Consider the following 18,922-nt stretch of genomic DNA (forward strand, 5'->3'; position numbering starts at 1 on the left):
CCAGAGCCTCTGAGCCACTCCATGGTTAATTTTAGATCCTGTCCCTTAGAATGCCAGGAACAGGAAATCTCTATGGTCTTCATGGCCACTGGACACTCATTTGGCCTGATAAGGATTCCCATAGAAATAGTCTGGTAAGCAGGATATGGGCCACAGAATCCTTTCTTCTGGAAAGAGACTAACATTTATCAATTCCAATACATTAATTTTTTTCTCCTTTTCTCTTAAGCCCCATATTTAGGCCATCACCCATTGTCAATCTCTGCTACCTATATTTCTAAATTTTCAATGTGCTGTTCATAAAATAAAAATATAATGATTAATCATTTCCATTCATGCTATCCAATTTCCAACAGCCTGAAGACTCCCCACCACACAGTCTATACAGCTGCAGCAAAAATAATGGTGCTCCAGGTTCTCTTTCAAACTGATTTAAATCCCTTGATGGGATTTTAAAGTGATCCTCCATTATGGGCCTTCTCTTCCTGCTTCATACTTCATCACCTGTGCCTCGAAGGAATGCAAGGTGGCTTCCTGCCTCAGCCAGAATTCTCTAGTCACTTCTCCTCATCAAACCACCTACAGCCCCAATTTTCTAGGCTCTGATAAAGAAAGACCCTCAGCTACAATTTCTCATACTGCTTCTATTGGACTCATGTTTGCAACTTCCCACAAAGCCGCACAACAGGTGAAAATGGAAATTGGTCATTTATTCGGAAATGTATACTACTGGATTACTCATTATAGATTAAAAGAACCTCTTTGACATATGAGAAGACATATCAGGTACTTCGAGTTTCCGTTTTCTTAGAGATCTGGTATATTTCAAGAGAATACAGTGTGACCTATGTTGAACATATACTGTGAAGTGAGTCAATCACTTGTCCTCTGTGAGCTTCGGTTTCCTGACTTGTTAAAATCTGGGTAATATTTGGTTTATCAACTTTAACAGGCTGATGAGAGACTCAAATGAAATTATGTATGGAAAAAATGCTTTTAAAATATAAAGCTCTCTGGGATTGTAAAGAATTGTTATTGTTGCTATTATTATTATTGATGAACTTCTATGCCTAGCCTCGGGGTTTCTACCTCATATAGAGCTTATAGTTGGCTTTTATTTTTAAATCCCTGATAACCCAGGTAGCAGCAAATATTACTGCAGGCCACCAATGCATAGGTAATATTCTCCAGCCAACTTTTTCCTTCCCATGGCAGCAACAACAAAGTATCAGTCTGGAAACAACATGAATCACAGTGAAAATTAGAAGCAGAGAACATAAATATGTCATATCTCATAAATCACCTTGTTGTTCTGTTGTGCTCATTAAAAAAAAAAGGGAAAAAAAAAACCCGATTAACTCATGGGAACAGCGGCGCATGAATACAAGTTAGGTCTCCTGTAATTTCTGATAATTACTGCCCCTCACAGCTACTTGACAACACACAGATCTAGTGCTGAGGATTAGCTGAAGCAAAGTCCCTCTGAAATGAATGTTTCATGCATCTTGCAAAGGCACACAGCCCAGACAAACAACGGCAAGGCCACCAGTCAAGCTCCTGGGATGCGTCCTCACTGAGGAATTAGCGGCATGTACATCAGGATGAATGACTAAATATCCACTCTGGCAGCTTCGAGCACCAAGGCCCTGAAATAGCAGGATTGCTCAGTGTCCAGCTGGGTGCCCTCAGAGGATAAAACACCCTCCGGGCACAGCACTATTTGGGATGCAAAGGAGCCACAGTTTATTCTCTTCCCTAACACCCATAAGAAGGAAGAGGAGATATCCTCCTTACATTTATAGAAAAGATGGTATGTAGTGGGGAGGGAATGCCAGATATTTCAGGAAGAAAATCGAGAAATGGTACACGTTTAATTAGGTTAAGGAATGGGAAGTAAAAAAATAAAATGGGATACCATGAAGATGCCCAGAAAGTACCTTTCTGAAAAAAAAATAGTAATGCCTCATGTATATATGAAATTGAATTGAGGAAGGCTGGGAATAGAATGAAAAATTATAATTTTGTTTGGGGATGAGCGTTTTCAGGCCATAGCATTTTATTCTAATTCTAGTTACCAGGGTCCAAGTGTTAAAAATGATAATGCTCTTCACATTATTTTCTGATTAAATGACCACTCACAGTCTGATTTCTTTGAGGCTTGGACTGCACCACATGGACTGACAAAGGTTTGCAAAGCTGTTTAGCGGGTACAGAGAATGAACAAGAGTTAACAATGAAGAAAGCACTGAGAGGAAGGGAAAGGGACTCTACGTCGTGTTGAAATGCCCAAACAAAAGCATTTCATTTTTCAATGTACCCAGATCATGTCAACATGCCCCAAATTAGTGAATTATTTGGCACAGGTCAGTCCCCACTGGGAAGGAATCAAGCATGGTGGGAAAGAGTAGCAGGTGGGAAGCTTCACATCAGACTCTAAGATCCATGAAAGCAGGGCCACGTCAGTCCTTTCCACTCTGACTGCCCAGAACCTGCCACATAGCAGGCAAAAGTAGGACTCAATAGCACATGACTGGGTAGGGCAGACACTCAATAACAATTTGAAATAAATGAAGGAATGAATGAAGTGCATACCAGAGAGCACAGGGTCAAAACTAACAACATGACACAGACATGGATGGAGGCAGGCTTGGCCATTATCCTTTCAATCTCTGGGTACCACAACAGAGAACACATATGGTCCAGCCCTTCCAAATTTCTTTTAAAGTCACAGGAGGGACGCCTGGGTGGCTCAGTTGGTGAAGTGTCTGCCTTCGGCTCAGGTCATGATCCGGGGTTCTGGGATCGAGCCGACGTCGGGCTCCCTGCTCAGCGGGGCGTCCATTCCTCCCTCTGCCAGCTGCCCCCCCTGCTCGTGCTCTCTCTCTTTCTCTCTAACAAATAAATAAATAAAATCTTTTTTTAAAAAGTCACAGGATTAATTTGATACACCTCTGTGTCCATTACCCCCAAGTATTTTGAGCTTGAATTTAGAAGCTATGGACCAGAGTAGGAAGGGCCCAAGAATGAGAAGACATGAATTTGATCTCTAGCCTTGTTACCTCAGTTTTTCCATTTGCACCACAGGACAACAAAGCAATGATAAATGCAGAAGCATTCTTGAAACTGTGATATGATACTCAAATATGAAGTATTATGACAGTACTGTTTAACATAGAGTCCTGTTCAAAGTCCTTGCTTCCCCCTGGCCAGAAGTACTTTTGGGTCAATTTATAACGTAAGAGATAAAAGATGACAGCTGTGTATATCCCAAGTGCCCTCTGCTTTCTAACCATAAAGGAATAGTTGCTTTTTGTTTGAGCTCATCTTCTGGGACTCCTTTTAAATCAAACTGCAAGTGGGTGGTTTTGTGGTATAGATAAAAGCCTGGAAGGGGCTTGTCAAAAAAAAACACAGCATCTGAGATTGTTGACTACTGTAAACAGTGTGTGACTCGTGTCTCTAGAGATATAAAGTAAATGTGTTATTAGCAGTATGACTTATGGAACCAAATTTCCAACAAAATATAAGGAAAAATGCAGTTTTAAAAGGCCAAACTCAGGGGTGCCTAGGGGGCTCAGTCGCTTCAGCAGCCGACTCTTGATACCAGCTCAGGTCTAGAGATCAGGGTCGTGAGTTCAAGCCCTGTGTTGGGCTCCACGCTGGGCATGGAGCCTACTTAAAATATAAATAAATAAACAAATAAAAATTAAAAAAAAAATGAAAGGCCAAACTCATTTTGTATACCAATTCCTAGAATGAACCCAGCCCCATGTAGGAATAGTAGGATGTATTCTTATCTATTCAATACATTTTAATATTTGATACATTTTAATATGAAAATTCTACATTACTGTTTTTATTTATTATTTATAGAGAGCAAGAGAACAAGGCAGCGTTCAATGCAAACATAACAGGCACAGCCTCTGCCTCTGGGAACACACAGTCAAAGACAAATGCAAACATGATTACCCCCAAACCCAAACCAGGGGACTCAGCCCTCTTGCCATACTAAAGTAGAACATGACCAGGGTAAAGGAGACTGTCCTTGCTGAGGTCTGATCCCATTCAACGTCAGTGATATGACCACTGAATTGTCTGGTCAAAATACAAAAAGAGGAGTCTTCAACCCGAGGGTAATAAAGAAAGAAAGCATTGATGTACGTACTGTTCTTATAGTAAGTCCTCTTCACTGAAAATAGCAATCAGTAAATAAATTACTAATTGAAGGAAAACCAAAGTTCTTCACATTCAGAGATGAAACTAAACTAAATCTAACTCAATAATGGAATATTTCTGGAAAGCTTTTTACCCCAGGACCTAGCTTCTAACACGGTACCTAGCATGTAATAGGTGCTCAAGAAATATTCACTTTTATTTCCACAAACTATCTTTATCCATTTTAAAATATCCTTCTTGTTTCTGCTACTTCAGAGATGAAATAAAATCCAGAGAGCTGAACTAATGGTTTAAAATCAGGCGTACCTGGGTGGCTCAGACAGTTAAGCATCTGACTCTTGATTTTGGCTTAGGCAATGATCTCAGAGTCCTGAGATAAAGCCCTGCGTTGGCTCTGCACTCAGCATGGAGTCTGCTTGAGTTTCTCTCTCTCCCTCTCCCTCTGCCATTCCCCCCACTTTCTCTCTCTTCTCTCTCTCTCTAAAAATAAATAAATAAATCTTTTAAAAAATATCATAAAGATCCCTCCTATTGGGGGTGAGGCATGGGAAAGGAAAACCAAGTTAACAAACCTGTACTCGGCCTTACACTCCAGCACGGTTTTGGGCATTTCATAGGTGCTTGATAAATAGTGATGGATGGAGAACCACATCTTTTCTATGTGCTAGCAAATGTAAGAATTTACATCATATTCGGGCTTTTTCCACTCCTATGAAAAGTAATCTCTGAGCCCTCATTCTGGTAAGAGAGAATCTGGGGTAGAAGAGGCAGATAATGCATTTTCCTCGGAAAAAAACCTGATTGGCCAGCACTTCCTATGAAAATGAAAACAGACCCAATACATGGGAGTGGTATGGAATGGTTCATGAGTTCACTCAAGTTTTATAGCAGGGCCCCGTCTCAGTAGTCCGAAACTCTATGTTGAATCTAACAGGAAAAATTTAACAAGACCCTACTGAAACAAAGTCCTACATTAGAGCTAAAACCCGAAAGCCAAACAAGACTGGCAGAGATGTGCCAGGTCACGAACGCATGTGACCTCATGCCCCACGTTTCCTCTCCAGCTGATTTACTCATTTTTAGTCTCCTATTTCTTTGAGCGCCATAACCAATTTGGTGTCTTTCATCTGGAACCTAGAAATCGCTGGCCTTGGAACATCAGACCAAACTGTTAAGCTGAATTGAACTGAATTTTTTAAAAAGCATTTTTCTGAGGGGACTTCTATGCCCTTATACACTAAAGTGTATATACGGTGCAATTCTCTACATTACCCTATGATTGTAAAGAGAAGTTACCTAACAGGCCGAGCAGTTTCAGGCCATGGAAGGGAGGAAAGATTGTTTATGGGGGATGAAGAAGGCCTCTGTGAGAGAAGAGACTTAAAGTTTAAAAAGGTCAGATGTGGGGGGAAGAGCAGATATAAGGCATAATCTTGGGGGATTTCACAGGTTTTCAGATCCACAGAATGGTTATTACAGCCTGCAGCACATTTTATCAGGAAAGGAAGCGGATAAGGGACAGCAGGAGAAAGTAAAAAAGAGTTTGTTCAGTGAGGATTATTTGAAGGGTCTTAAGACGTCTTCAGAGACGACTGCGTGAAATCTGGTGAATAATGAAAATGATACCTTTTACCAAAAGAAAGGGAATGTCCCAGATTACATTATCAGTTGACAGTGGAAGAAGCACATGTGTAAACGTGTGTGCACATGCGTGTGTGTGCGCGTGTGTGGTGTGTGTGTGTGTGTGTGTACTGGGCTCTCGCCTTAAGTTACTAGTTGCACATATTAATCAAAGAGCACTACCCCTCCGTCTGCTTTTCTTTTACCTGTCCTACTTTGTGTCAATTTCCTTTCTCCTCCCCCACACCCCTTGCTTCACTGTTCTTCTTTAAGACATGGGATGGGGATTTGTCAAAGTCAATGAGCACTTTATTACAGTGAGAACGTTCCGTAATGAACAATTCAGCAATTTAATGAGATTCTGTAGATTTGTCTCCAGCCTGTCCATCAAGATTCACTTCTATAAAGCACCCTGACACTAATCCTCTGGCATACCCAATCTTCACCCAAGGCTGAATATTAGATTCTTCCCCGGTATATTGCATTACTAGTATAACCTCAGCAAAAATGATGAACTTAACTATACTTGAGGCAATATAGCTGGTCTGATTTAATTTTTCTCTATTGGGTTGAGTATGAGGGAATTACGTATTTACTAAGATAAAGCAAAACAGTTTCTTATTGCCTGCTGAATGCCTAAATTGATCATATTTATGTGAGTGTTTTAATTCTTTCTTGAGGACCAGGTACAAAAAAGATATTGCCTGCAGCAGAAAGCAGTTTTTAAAATTCTACATGATAATATCGGTAACCTTTACAGAGGCAATTACGATAACTCTTAAGTGGACAGTATGGAATTTTTTTTTGGATACTCAGACATCTACACATTACCTCTCTGGCAGTCCCTTCAACCATGCCACAAAAAGAGAAGCCACAAGGATGACTGGCTCAGATTTCAATTCAGTTAGAAATAATTAAATGCAGAATTCATTCCAAGTCTTTCTTTTTCCCTTTGAGAAGTGAAGAAAAATTTGGCAACCTCCCAATTTGAATTGACCAGAAAGTGTTGATGATTTGTGTTTATAGGGGAGAGCCACAGATAATTAAAATTCATACCAAAACTCATCCTCACCAACTTTTGACCTCTGCATGAACAAACATTATCAGAAATACCTAAGAAGGAGAAAGAAAATATGGCTTATTCTTTTTCCTTATATTTTCTTTGTCAAGACAGTGTGGGATACTGTAGAGATGAAGACAGGTGTCTGCAGACTTGGATTTGTAGGCCGGCTTTGCTCTGTAACTCTAAGTAAGGCAATGAAGCCCTGTTTTGCTCATCTGGAAGATGGGGTGATAACAACTATACTTCAAGCCCATTGTGACAATAAGTCAGTAAGTTTGCGAAGAGTCTGGGTCCTGGAAGGCCCTCACTACACCATTAGCTCTTAGTATCCTCAGTGGTGGAGCAACAGTAAAGAAGGAAGTTGCTGATTAATGTAAATAAAGAAATAAGGGAGAAAGACTTCAGGAAAATCATTAGTGAATAGAGTCAGGTGTTAGATAATTAACAGCTCCCTCTGCCTGTTCTGGCCAGAGTTAGAGTACTCTCCAAACGTCATTTGCTAAGATACCAGGAATTCACCGTCCCATCAGCTAACAGAAGACTTCATATTTTCTCTTGTATTCTGTATATAAATAGTATGAACATGTATATAATACATGTTCATGCTGTATATATATTTCTACTTCATGTTCTGTATATAAATAAAATGATCGTGAAATCTTGAAGGTATAACAAAATGGCCAGCCAGCATTCAGAGTGAGGTGGTTGACATAAAACGAAAGTGATAAGATGGGCTGTTTCCCAAGGCACCAGGTGGATTGTTCAAGCAAAGCCAGTGAGGATGAGTAGAAAAGGATTTAAACTGAGTAATCAACTTGAAAACACAAAAAATCCTTCCATCCCCTAGACAAAGGATATTTGGAAAGAATGCTACGTCAGGTGAAAGGCAGGGCTTAGGAAATGCAGAATTAACTAAAGAGGGAGATTTTTCCACTGCTGTGCAAGAAGAGCTTTGTTTCATTTAAGGTCCCAGCTGCTCTCGGCCGCAACAAAGAAATGTTTCAGAATCTATTCTGATTCCATTGGTCTTAAATAATATGCATATATGGTGCTTGACAATCCGTTTTTCTCACGTTCAGTTTAAGAAACTATCTTTATCAGGAGAAAGAAATTCTTGACTCTTTCTGATGTAACTCCCCGCCTTAGGGTTTTGGGAAGGCGCAAGGGTCTGAAAAACCACACCTGTGACAGCCCGAGTTAAGCTGAGCAGAGGCTGAGGCCTCCGACCCTCAAGGGCTGGTGTTCTCCAATCACTTGCCCATCAAGGGAGCATGACTTCTGACTTTGGCTCTGAGGAGAACCAAACCAGACAAAATACTGTTCAACTTTTAACCATTCCGTGCCTTTTCCCTGCCACAAGAAGACCCATGCAGAGCGCCCTTACCTGCCAGATCTGCTCTTCACTCAGGGAGGTCAGGCGGTCGCTCTTCAGAACCTCCTGGAGCAGACAATAAGGAAGCGTTAGAACGTCTTCTGGGCGACTCTTCAGGAGCTCAGAGAGATGTTTCACTAAGAAATCGATCACTGCCTTCTCCAGCAAAGTGAGGTTAAAGAGGTCAGCAAGTCTGTACAGATCCAAGTAATTAAAGCTATTTAATTCCTGGGTGCCAAAAAAATAAAAATGGGGGGAAAAAAGATCTCTTAGAAGTTAATCCAAGAAAGAGCAGGCAAGAAATTCAGACTGACTCACTAAGGTTTGTATGACAGGAGTGGGGGAAATGGGACTCCACTGATAATGTTAAAAAAAAAAAAATCTCTTAATTATGAGACTGGCAGAGAACTGCATGTTCTAGAATTCATCATTTCTCCTTACTTTGCCCCTCTTAAAACACATGTATTTAAAGACATCTTATTTTTTTAAAGATTTTTTTATTTATTTTTGAGAGAAGGAGCGAAAGAGAGCACAAGTGGCGGGGGGGAGAGGGAGAAGCAGGCTCCCCGCGGAGCAGGGAGCCCAATGTGGGACTCAATCCCAGGACGCTGGGATCATGACCTGAGCTGAAGGTAGACACTTAACTGACCCAGGTGCCCTAAAGACATTTTAATAAAGGAGTTGAAAGGAGTTTCTGACTTCACTGACTGAAATGTTACTTTGCAACTTTTCAAGAAAATTTTACCAATGAAGAAAATTGATTTTTCTACCCTTTCCATATTTTACAGCTCTCAGGCGAGAAGTTTATTCAACTACAGAAAATGTGAGTTCAGGTAAAGTAGGAGTCGTGATTAGATGACACAAACTACATGAAGGCAGACTGACTCTACTTTTTCTAAAACTTCAAAGGAAGTATGTCTTCGAGTAAAGACAACCCATCCTGACTTGAAATTAAAACACAGATTTTTTACATGTAAGGTCTCAGGAAATGAAGGAATCTCACAGAAAAGATTCCTGTCCTGAATAATTCTATATTGAACCTGCCTAAGATGAGCAATTTATAATTGTTCTTTATTTTTTGTGAGCCTCAAACATTCAGACAACCAATGACAATCTTTCCTTCTTATTCAAAGAGTTCCTGTAGCAATGCTCATTTTGGGGGATTTTCCCTGTCTCTACCAGTTCTCAAGTTCATAGCCATGGCTCTAAAATAATGCACCCAGAGAGCCAAGACTCCTGTGGAAACTTTCTTTAATTCTGCAAGAATCACAGTGGGCACACAGGCCTGATGATAGAAAACTTACCTATTTCAAGTAGAATGAAAGTCCTGTTTCCCGTTTTTATTCTTATTTTTTTTTAGATTTTATTTTGTTATGTTAGTCACCATACATTACATCATTAGTTTTTGATGTAGTGTTCCATGACTCATTGTTTGCATATAACACCCAGTGCTCCATTTAATACGTGCCCTCCTTAGTACCCAGCACTGGGCTAACCCATCCCCCTCCCCTCTAAAACCCTCAGTTTATTTCAAAGAGTCCATAGTCCCTCATGGTTCGTCTCCTGCTCTGATTTCCCCCCCTTCATTTTCCCTTCCTACTATCTTTTTTCTTTTTTTTTTAACATATAATGTATTATTTGTTTCAGAGGTACAGGTCTGTGATTCACCAGTCTTACACAATTCACAGCTCTCACCATAGCGCATACCCTCCCCAATGTCTATCACCCAGCCACCCCATCCCTCCCACCCCCCACCTCTCCAGCAACCCTCAGTTTGTTTCCTGAGATTAAGAATTCCTCATATAAGTGAGATCATTTGATACTTGTCTTTCTCTGATTGGCTTATTTCGTTTAGCATAATACCCTCTAGTTCCAACCACAGTGTTGCAAATGGCAAGATTTCATGGGGTTTTTTTTTGATGGCTGCATAATATTCCATTGTATATATACATATACCGTATCTTCTTTATCCATTCATCTGTTGATAGACATCTTGGCTCTTTCCATAGTTTGGCTATTGTGGACATTGCTGCTATAAACATTGGGGTGCACATACCCCTTCAGATCACATTTGTATCTTTTCCCCCCATTTTTAACTTAAAAATTTTAATATGTGAGCAGTATTTTCCACTAGCTTAAGGAGTGCAGAATACCATCTGATAGCTAATTCACTGATCTATTTAAGTAATTTTCAACATATTTTCACCTTTTCCAGTTACCCAAGAATATTAAGAACTCTTTCTAAAATACTTATATTCTGTTTGAATGTATTTGTTTCTAGAATATTTGAAAGTCTAAAGGAATAGGTTCTAAATCTGTGCTGTCCAGCATGGGTAGCCCCTAGCCACAGGTGGCTACTGAGCACTTAAAATATGGCTAGTCTGATTTGAGAGATTCTATAAGTGTTAAAGATACACCAAATGTCAGGAAGAAGAAAAACAGAATGTAAAATATCTCATTAATAATTTTATGTTGATTATACATTAAAATGATAGTCTTTTGGATACAGCAGGTTAAATATGTAATTATAATTAATTTCACCTGTTTCTTTTTACTTTTTTTAAGGTTTTATTTGACAGAGAGAGAGAGAGCGAGCACAAACAGGGGGAGTGGCAGAGGGAGAAGCAGATTCCCCACTGAGGAGGGAGCCCAATATGGGACTCGATCCCAGGACTCTGGGATCACGACCTGAGCTGAAGGCAGACGCTTAACTGACTGAGCCACCCACGTGCCCCTCTTTTTACTTTTTTTAAATGCGGCTACTAGAAAATTTAGAATGACATATGTGGCTCCCATTATGTGCTGTTCTACTGAATAAAATGTTAACGAAGAAATTGTAAAAACAGCTCTTTGAGTAACAACTGCATCCTCATCACGGCTACCTGATTTATTATTATTATTATTTTTTACTTTAGATTCTATTTCTTTGGATGGGAGATGATGCTTTAATTATATTCTAACAGGAGTCAAGCTAGATGACGAATCAGCATAAGATTCTGGCTCCTAATAGCTCTATATGCCAACACAATCGAAAAGGAGTACATACTTACCTTTAAAATGAAGTTTACTACAGATGACCACTAAAATGCAATACAACGCAAACATCTAAGAGTCCACTCACAGCCATTCAATCAAAATATCCTGGCTTCCCATTCAGCAGATTTTATCAAAGGAATACTGAAGATTTTAACTCTAGCGACAATTATTTCAAATAATGTTTAAACTTGTTCTCCAAATCTTACTTTTTAGGGTTGGTAAATTTTATTCTGGGAGTACAGAACATGTCACCCTTGTTTCCATAAAAGACTTTAGGACCAATTCCTAGGGATGAATGTTCTTTCTGGTCAGTACATCTATGAAGCAAGTTTAACTGCTCAGGGTCCTGAATATAACTTTGGCATCCCGGTAAATCACTCTGCAGGCCCCCAGAAGCGTGATGGGTGAAGTCAGGGTGGTGTCAGTGCCTTTCAAATACCCCAGGCACATGTCCAAGGCATGGTTCAAGGTCCTGAGGCCATGCGCAGCAGCACTGCACGGAGAGGCTACCATGTGCAGAAACGGAAACAGCTAAGCTCCGCAAAGTTAAAGGTGGACAGGCGGAGCCCAGCAAAAATGTTTTTATCCTCACTTGTTCTCCTGCCAAAAAGTATGTACAACTACAAGTTTGGGAATGAATTATGTAGCAGCAATCAAATATTCTTTATTAAGCATCTTTATTTCCTATTTGATTAGATGCCTGCAGCTTAAAAGCAGGCCGATTCAGAACTGCGGAGAACCCGAGAATTAATTTACCTTAATTGTGGTTCTCTTCTGCTGCATTTCTTTTGAAGGTAGTCATTGAATGCCTGCTTTCCCAGTCCTGAAATGTTTTAATTTCCTAAAGGTCTAATTTTATATAACCCCCAAATGCAAACTAACGAAGTATTTCATATTAGTAGAGAACTAAGAAGCTAAATGGACAAGTGTCAGCATCTGTCTCAACAGCAAAAGGGAACTGAACTAAGACATATATTCGGGTACAAGAGAAACATCCGCTAAAAGTCTACTCCCTATCTTTACCTTTTCATTTCTCTTCTCTTCTACTTAAAAATATAATTTCTCAGTGCACCTGGGTGGCTCAGTCAGTTGAGTGTCTGACACTTGATTTGGGCTCAGGTCATGATCTCAGGGTCGTGAGATTGAGCCCCAAGAAACAGGTGTGGTGCCTGCTTAAGACTCTCTCTCTCTCCCTGTCCCTCTGCCTCTCCCCACCCCCAAATAAATAAATAAAATCTTAAAAAAAAAACACCATAATTTCGCCAAATCTCCAGTGCTTTCTCTACATGTCAAAGGTTTCCACTCCCTTTGCCATGCATACTTAGCACCTCAGTAGTTAAACTGTATAAAGCAGGGAGATCAGGGAAAAAAGATAAATCATCTTCAGTGAGATCATGATGCCACAACATGCATTCCTCTTGTCGGCGCTTTGTGAGCTTTAAGCAAATTCATCACTTCTTGTCCTTTTGGCTAAGACCATGTGTAAGCAAAATAATACCAATAATGCTGCTTTTAAAGATTCTCATAAATGTGATGTGGGGAGGTGGGAAGCAATGGTTAAATTACATTAAATGCCCACCTATAATACTGTGCATGGAAGAAAATAATCACTGTTATAAAAATAGGGCCATTATGTTTCGTTATAAAAAGTAATAAATGTTTATTCCATAAAATTTAAAGTGTGGAAAAGAAAACAAAAACCATTCATATTTCACCATGCAGAAATAATCACTATTAATGTTTTCATATACATATTCTAGATTTTTTTCAAAAAATCTTTTTTATTTATAGAGAAAAAGAAAGAATAATTGTATTCAGGGACAGAAAAAACCATCAGCAGCCATAGGCACTTGGAGGCAACCCACACTGATGAAGAGCAAAGGTCGTACATACAACCAAGTCAAACTAGTTCAAATCCAGCCCTAATACTTACCATTGTCCATGACCTTGGTCAATCACTGAACCTCTCCCATTGTTCCTCAATCACAAAATGGAGAGTTCAACCAGCTCATAGGGTGGTCAGGGGGATAATGAATGAAAAGCTCTTACCACACACAACTTGGCACATGAGAAGTAGACAGTACATTTGGTGGGCAAGGAATAATAAAGTATATTTGAGCATTGTTGTTTGGTATCCATAAACCCTGATTCAACACTAATGCAAGGAGGTGAAAATGAAGAATGTGGTCCCTTTAGATATCAAAGTAATAAATAATCTGTATCATTAAGTCAGGGAAAAGAAGAATGGCCAAAGTAAAAAACATACAATTGAGTTGTAAACTGATCACATGTTAATGACTTCCTCATCTATATAAGAAGTCCAAACCTCTCTCAGTTTTCAGTTCATTTTCCCAACTACCTGTAAGAGGACATCTTCTCTTGGATATTCCACAGAATGGAATGGATAGGGATGTGGTTGGATGACCACATCCAACCATCCACATCAGGATCTCAAAAGGTGGCCCATATTCCTCCCTCTTAACCAGTCATTCACCAAATCCTGTTTGGTCTTCCTCTTTTAGCAGTTCTTACTCTGTTCCTCATCATCTCCTATCCAGACTTCCTACAGCAGAGTCCTGAATTAACGTTTCTACCTCCAGTATCAAATTCTCAAACCTCTCTTTTTACAAGAATCTGACCATATTGATCACCTGTTAAAAACTCACAAACAAGGCCTACCTCAAGAAACAAGAAAAATCTCAAATAAACAATCTAACCTTACACCTAAAAAAGCCAGAAAACAAGAACAAAGCCCAAGGTTAGTAGAAGTAAGAAAATAATAAATATTGGAGCAGAAATAAATGAAATAGAGATTTAAAAAAAAAACATTAGAAAAGATCAATGAAACCAGCAGCTGGTTATTTGTAAAGATAAATAATATTGATAAACCTATACCCAGATTCATCAAGAAAAAAAGAGAGAGGACAAAATAAATAAGAAACAAAAGAGATGTAACAACTGACACCACAGAAATATAAAGGATTATAAGAATCTATCACAAAAAATTATATACCAACAAACTGGACAAACTAGAAGAAATGAATAAATTTCTAGAAACATAAAATCTCCCAAAACTCAACCAGGAAGTAATAGAAACTCTCAACACACCAATTACAAGTAAAGAAATTGAATTGGTAATCAAAAAACTCATAACAAACCAAAGTCCAGGACCAGAGAGCTTCACAGAGAAATTCTACCAAACATTTAAAGAAGAGTTAATACCTATTCTCCACAGACTATTCCAAAAAATAGAAAAGGAAGGAAAGCTTTCAAATATATTCTACAAGGCCAGCATTGTCCTGATATGAAAATTAGACAAAGGCACTACAAAAAAAAGAGAGAGAGAACTACGGGCCAATAATATCCCAGATGAACATAGATGCGAAGATCCTCAATGAAATATTAGCAAACCACATTCAACAATACATGAAAAGGATAATTCACCACAATCAAGTGTGATTTATTCTGGGAATGCAAGGATGGTTCAAAATCCACAAATCAATAAACATGATACACCACACATCAAGAAAACAAAGGATAAAAATCATATGATCATCTCAATAGATGAAGAACAAACATTTGACAAAGTTGAACATCGTTCATGATAAAAACTCAACAAAGTGGGTTTAGAGAGATCATACCTCAACATAATAAAGGCCATATATGATAAACCCACAGCTAACATCATACATGGTGGTGAAAAATTGAGAGTTTTCTTCTAAAATCAGGAGCAAGACAAGAATGTACACTCTTGCCACTTTTATTCAACACAGTACTGGAAGTCCTAGGCATGGAAATCAGAAAAGAGAAGGAAATAAAAGTCATCCAAATTGGTAAGGAAGAACTGAAACTTTCACTATATTTGCAGATGGCATGATACCATACATAGAAAACTCTAAAAATCCCACCAAAAAACTATTAGAAGTAACAAATGAATTCAGTGAAGTTGCAAGACACAAAATTAATATACAGAAATCAATTATGTTTCTATACACTAATAACAAAGTAGCAGAAAGAAAATTAAGAAAACAATTCCATTTATAGTTGTACCAAAAAGAATAAAATACCTAGGAATAAACTTGACCAAGGAGGTGAGAGACCTGTACAATTATAAAACACTGATGAAATTGAAGACAACACAAACAAATGGAAAGATATTCCATGCTCATGAAGTGGAAGAATTAATGTTGTTAAAATGCCCCTACTACCTAGGGATTGTCTGGGTGGCTCAGTCAGTTAACCATCTGCCTTCAGCTCAGGTCATGATCCCAGGTCCTGGGATGGAGTCCCACATCAGGCTCCTTTCTCAGCAGGAAGCCGGCTTCTCCCTCTCCCATTCCCCCGGCTTGTACTCTCTCTCTCTCTCTCTCTCTCTCTCTCTGACAAATAAAATCTAAAAACCCCTACTACCTAAAGCAATCTAACAGATGCAATGCAATCCCTAACAAATACCAACTGGGGTTTCCACAGAACTAGAACAAATAATACTAACATTTATGGGGAACTACAAAGGACTTCAAGCAGCAAAAGCACTCTTAGGAGCAAAGCTGGAGGGATTCAAGATATACTACACAAAGCTATAGCAATCAAAACAGGATAGTACTGGCACAAAAACAGACACATAGATCAATTAAACAGAATAAAGAGCCCTAAAATAAACTCACACTTATATGATGAATTAATCTATGACAAAGGAGGCAAGAATATAAAATGGAGAAAAGACAGTCTCTTCAAATAAATAATGTTGGTAAAACTAGACAGCTACATGCAAAAGAGTGAAACTGAACCACTTTCTTATACCACACACAAAAGTACACTCAAAATGGATTAAAGATCCAAACTGGAGACAGGAAAGCATACAACTCTTAAAAGAAAACATAGGCAGTAATTTCTTTGACATTGACCTCTGCAATAGTTTTCTAGGTATGTCTTCTCAGGCAAAGGAAACAAAAGCAAAAATAAAGTGTTGGGACTATACCAAAATAAAAAGAGTTCACACAGTGAAGGAAACCATCAACAAAATGAAAAGGCAACCCACTGAAGAGAAGATATGTGCAAACGATATATATGATAAAGGGCTAATATCCAAAATATATAAAGCACTTACACAACTGAAAACAAAAAAAGAAAACCCCAATAATCTGATTTTAAAATGGATAGGAGACCTGAAGAGACATTTTTCCAAAAAAGACATACAGATGGCCAACAGTCACAAGAAAAGATGTTTAACATCACCAGTCATCTGGGAAATGCAAATCAAAACCACAATGAGACATCACCTCACACCAGTGAGAATCGCTATTACCAAAAAGACAAGAAATAACAAGTACTGGCAAGGATGTAGAGAAAAGGGAACACTTGTGCACTGCTGCTGGGAATGTAAATTGGTGCAACCACTGTGGAAAACAGTATGGAGGTTCCTCAAAAAAGTAAAGGTAGAAATATCATATATATATATGATCCAGTAATCCCACTACTGGGTAAACCCAGAAAATACTAATTTGAAAAGATATATACATCCCTCTGTTTATTGCAGCATTATTTACAATATCCAAAATATGGAAACAATCATGAATGGATAAAGAAGATGTGGTACACACACACACACACACACACACACACACACACACACACACACACACACACAAATATTATTTAGCCATAAAAAAAATGAGATCTTGCCATTTGCAGCAACATGGATGACCTAGAGGGTGTTACAGTAAGTGAAACAAATCCGACAGACACAAATACCATATGATTTCACTTCTATGTGGAATCTAAAACCAAAACAAATGAATAAGCAAACAAAAAGCAGAAACAGACCCATAAATGCAGACAACAATCTGATGCTTGCCAGACGGAAGGGGGGTAAGATGATGGGCAAAATGGGGGAAGGGGAGTGGGGGTGTTAGGATTCTGGTTATAGCATGAATAAGTCGCAGAGCTAAAATGTACAGCAGAGAGAATAGAGTCAATGGTATTGTAACAGTTTATGATGACAGATGGTGGCTACACCTGTGATGAGCACAGTAGACCACAGACGTTTGGAATCACTATGTTGTACACCTGAAACTAATGTAACACTATGTGTCAACTATACTTCAATTAAAAAACAAAAGAGAGAGAGACAGAGAAAAGCCATTAGTGAGCTTCCATTTGCTTATGGTTAAAAGTCTAAACTCAGTAACACCGCATAGCCTTCCATGATCCACACCCTGATGACCTTCTTAACCTAAAGGGTAATAATCCCACCCATCCTGGCTTGGCTTCAGCCATTTCAATGGGCTACACATTTCACATCATGTACTAGGACCACATCAGGCATTGGCAATATAATGATGAGGAAAAATAGGCAAGTTCCAGGCCTCACAGAGTGTATGCTCTATTGGAAGAGCAAAACATATTACAAATAAATGAAAAATTATAATTGAGGTAAAGACTACAATGGGTAGAATATAGGGCTGTAAATGCCCATAATGGGTGATTTGACTTGGAGTAGAAAGTTAGTAAAGTCTTCTCTGAGAAGCCACATGGAGCTGATAGCTCAAAGAAGAGCAGATGTTCGCAAAGGGTGGGGTGGGGAAGTGAATTAACTGCATTTTCTCATTTTAGTATTCTTGATGCTCTGGCATTTGGGGTGTCACTGACTAGGGAGAGACTGCCCCTCCCAGGACTAGTCAGCTTTTAGAGATAGCGAACAACTTGCTCAAGAGTGCACCTTGTATCTGGCTCCTATACCCCAAGAGGCACTATTCCCCTAGTAATATTCCTTTATCATCCCAGGGCCGAGTACTGGACAATCACAGACAACCCATACGTCCCAGAGCCTGCTTGAAGTATTCAAACTAGACGATCATAAGCCTGCCTACCCTGCTTTGTCTTGCCTTTGCTGCAGAAGCCACAATAAAGGCTTCCTGCCCATGCTTTCCCCTCGTTCCTTCTACCTCCTGACCAACCCAGGTGCTCCCCCCTGTCTTCCTGAGGCTATTCCGTGACCCCTCCTCTTGGGAACTATAACATTACAGCTGTTTCCTGATTTGTTCCTTTCCCTGTTATCCTCCATCACATTACTCCGTTTGATTTGATTTGGGTACTCATCGCTATATGTAATTATCTTCTGCATTTACCTGCCTAATACTTAGTTATAATGTGTTTGTCCCCCAAGCCCCAAGAAGTACGTTCTATGGGAGGAAGGACCTATTTTATTCACTGCCTTATCCCTGGTGCCTAAAACAGTGCCAGGCACATGGTAGGGGCTCAAGCCACACTTGTTGAATGAATGAACCCATTTCTTCTTTTCAGCTTCCCTGGTTCAGGCCGAACTGACCACTTCCTTCTTTGTGCCACCACCCCGCCCTCTGCATATTTCTAACACAGCACTTGTCACTCTAAGTGCCCTTTTATTGTAGATCAGCCTCCCTCTACTAAATCTAAGCTCCCTGTGCCAAGGACTGCATTGTGCCCCTGGTATCTAGCAGGGAACAGGTGGTGAACACACATGAAACAATGTCATGAGCTTTTTCTGTTTACTTAAAACCAAGCAAAACAGAACATGCCATGTCTTTCCAACATACTTATCCAATTCTGAACATCATTCAAATCAGCCTATTTTTCATATCTCATTGGCCTCCCTCACTTCCCTTCTGTTTTGGTCC

General features: G+C 39.3%; 1 protein-coding gene across 1 annotated transcript in view; it reads right to left on the reverse strand.

Moving 5' to 3' along the window:
- The window catches only part of KLHL32 (kelch like family member 32), a 246,632-nt gene that overhangs the window by 86,657 nt on the left and 141,053 nt on the right, over positions 1–18,922 (reverse strand). Inside the window, exon 6 of the mRNA XM_028104188.2 lies at positions 8,244–8,459. Coding sequence (XP_027959989.1) covers positions 8,244–8,459 — 216 coding nt within the window. The remainder of the gene's footprint in view (positions 1–8,243; positions 8,460–18,922) is intronic.

Source organism: Eumetopias jubatus, unplaced genomic scaffold (assembly GCF_037043125.1).
Source record: "Eumetopias jubatus isolate StellerSeaLion01/CBP00866 unplaced genomic scaffold, mEumJub1_p1.0 scaffold_6, whole genome shotgun sequence".
In the NCBI taxonomy this organism is placed as follows: domain Eukaryota; kingdom Metazoa; phylum Chordata; class Mammalia; order Carnivora; family Otariidae; genus Eumetopias; species Eumetopias jubatus.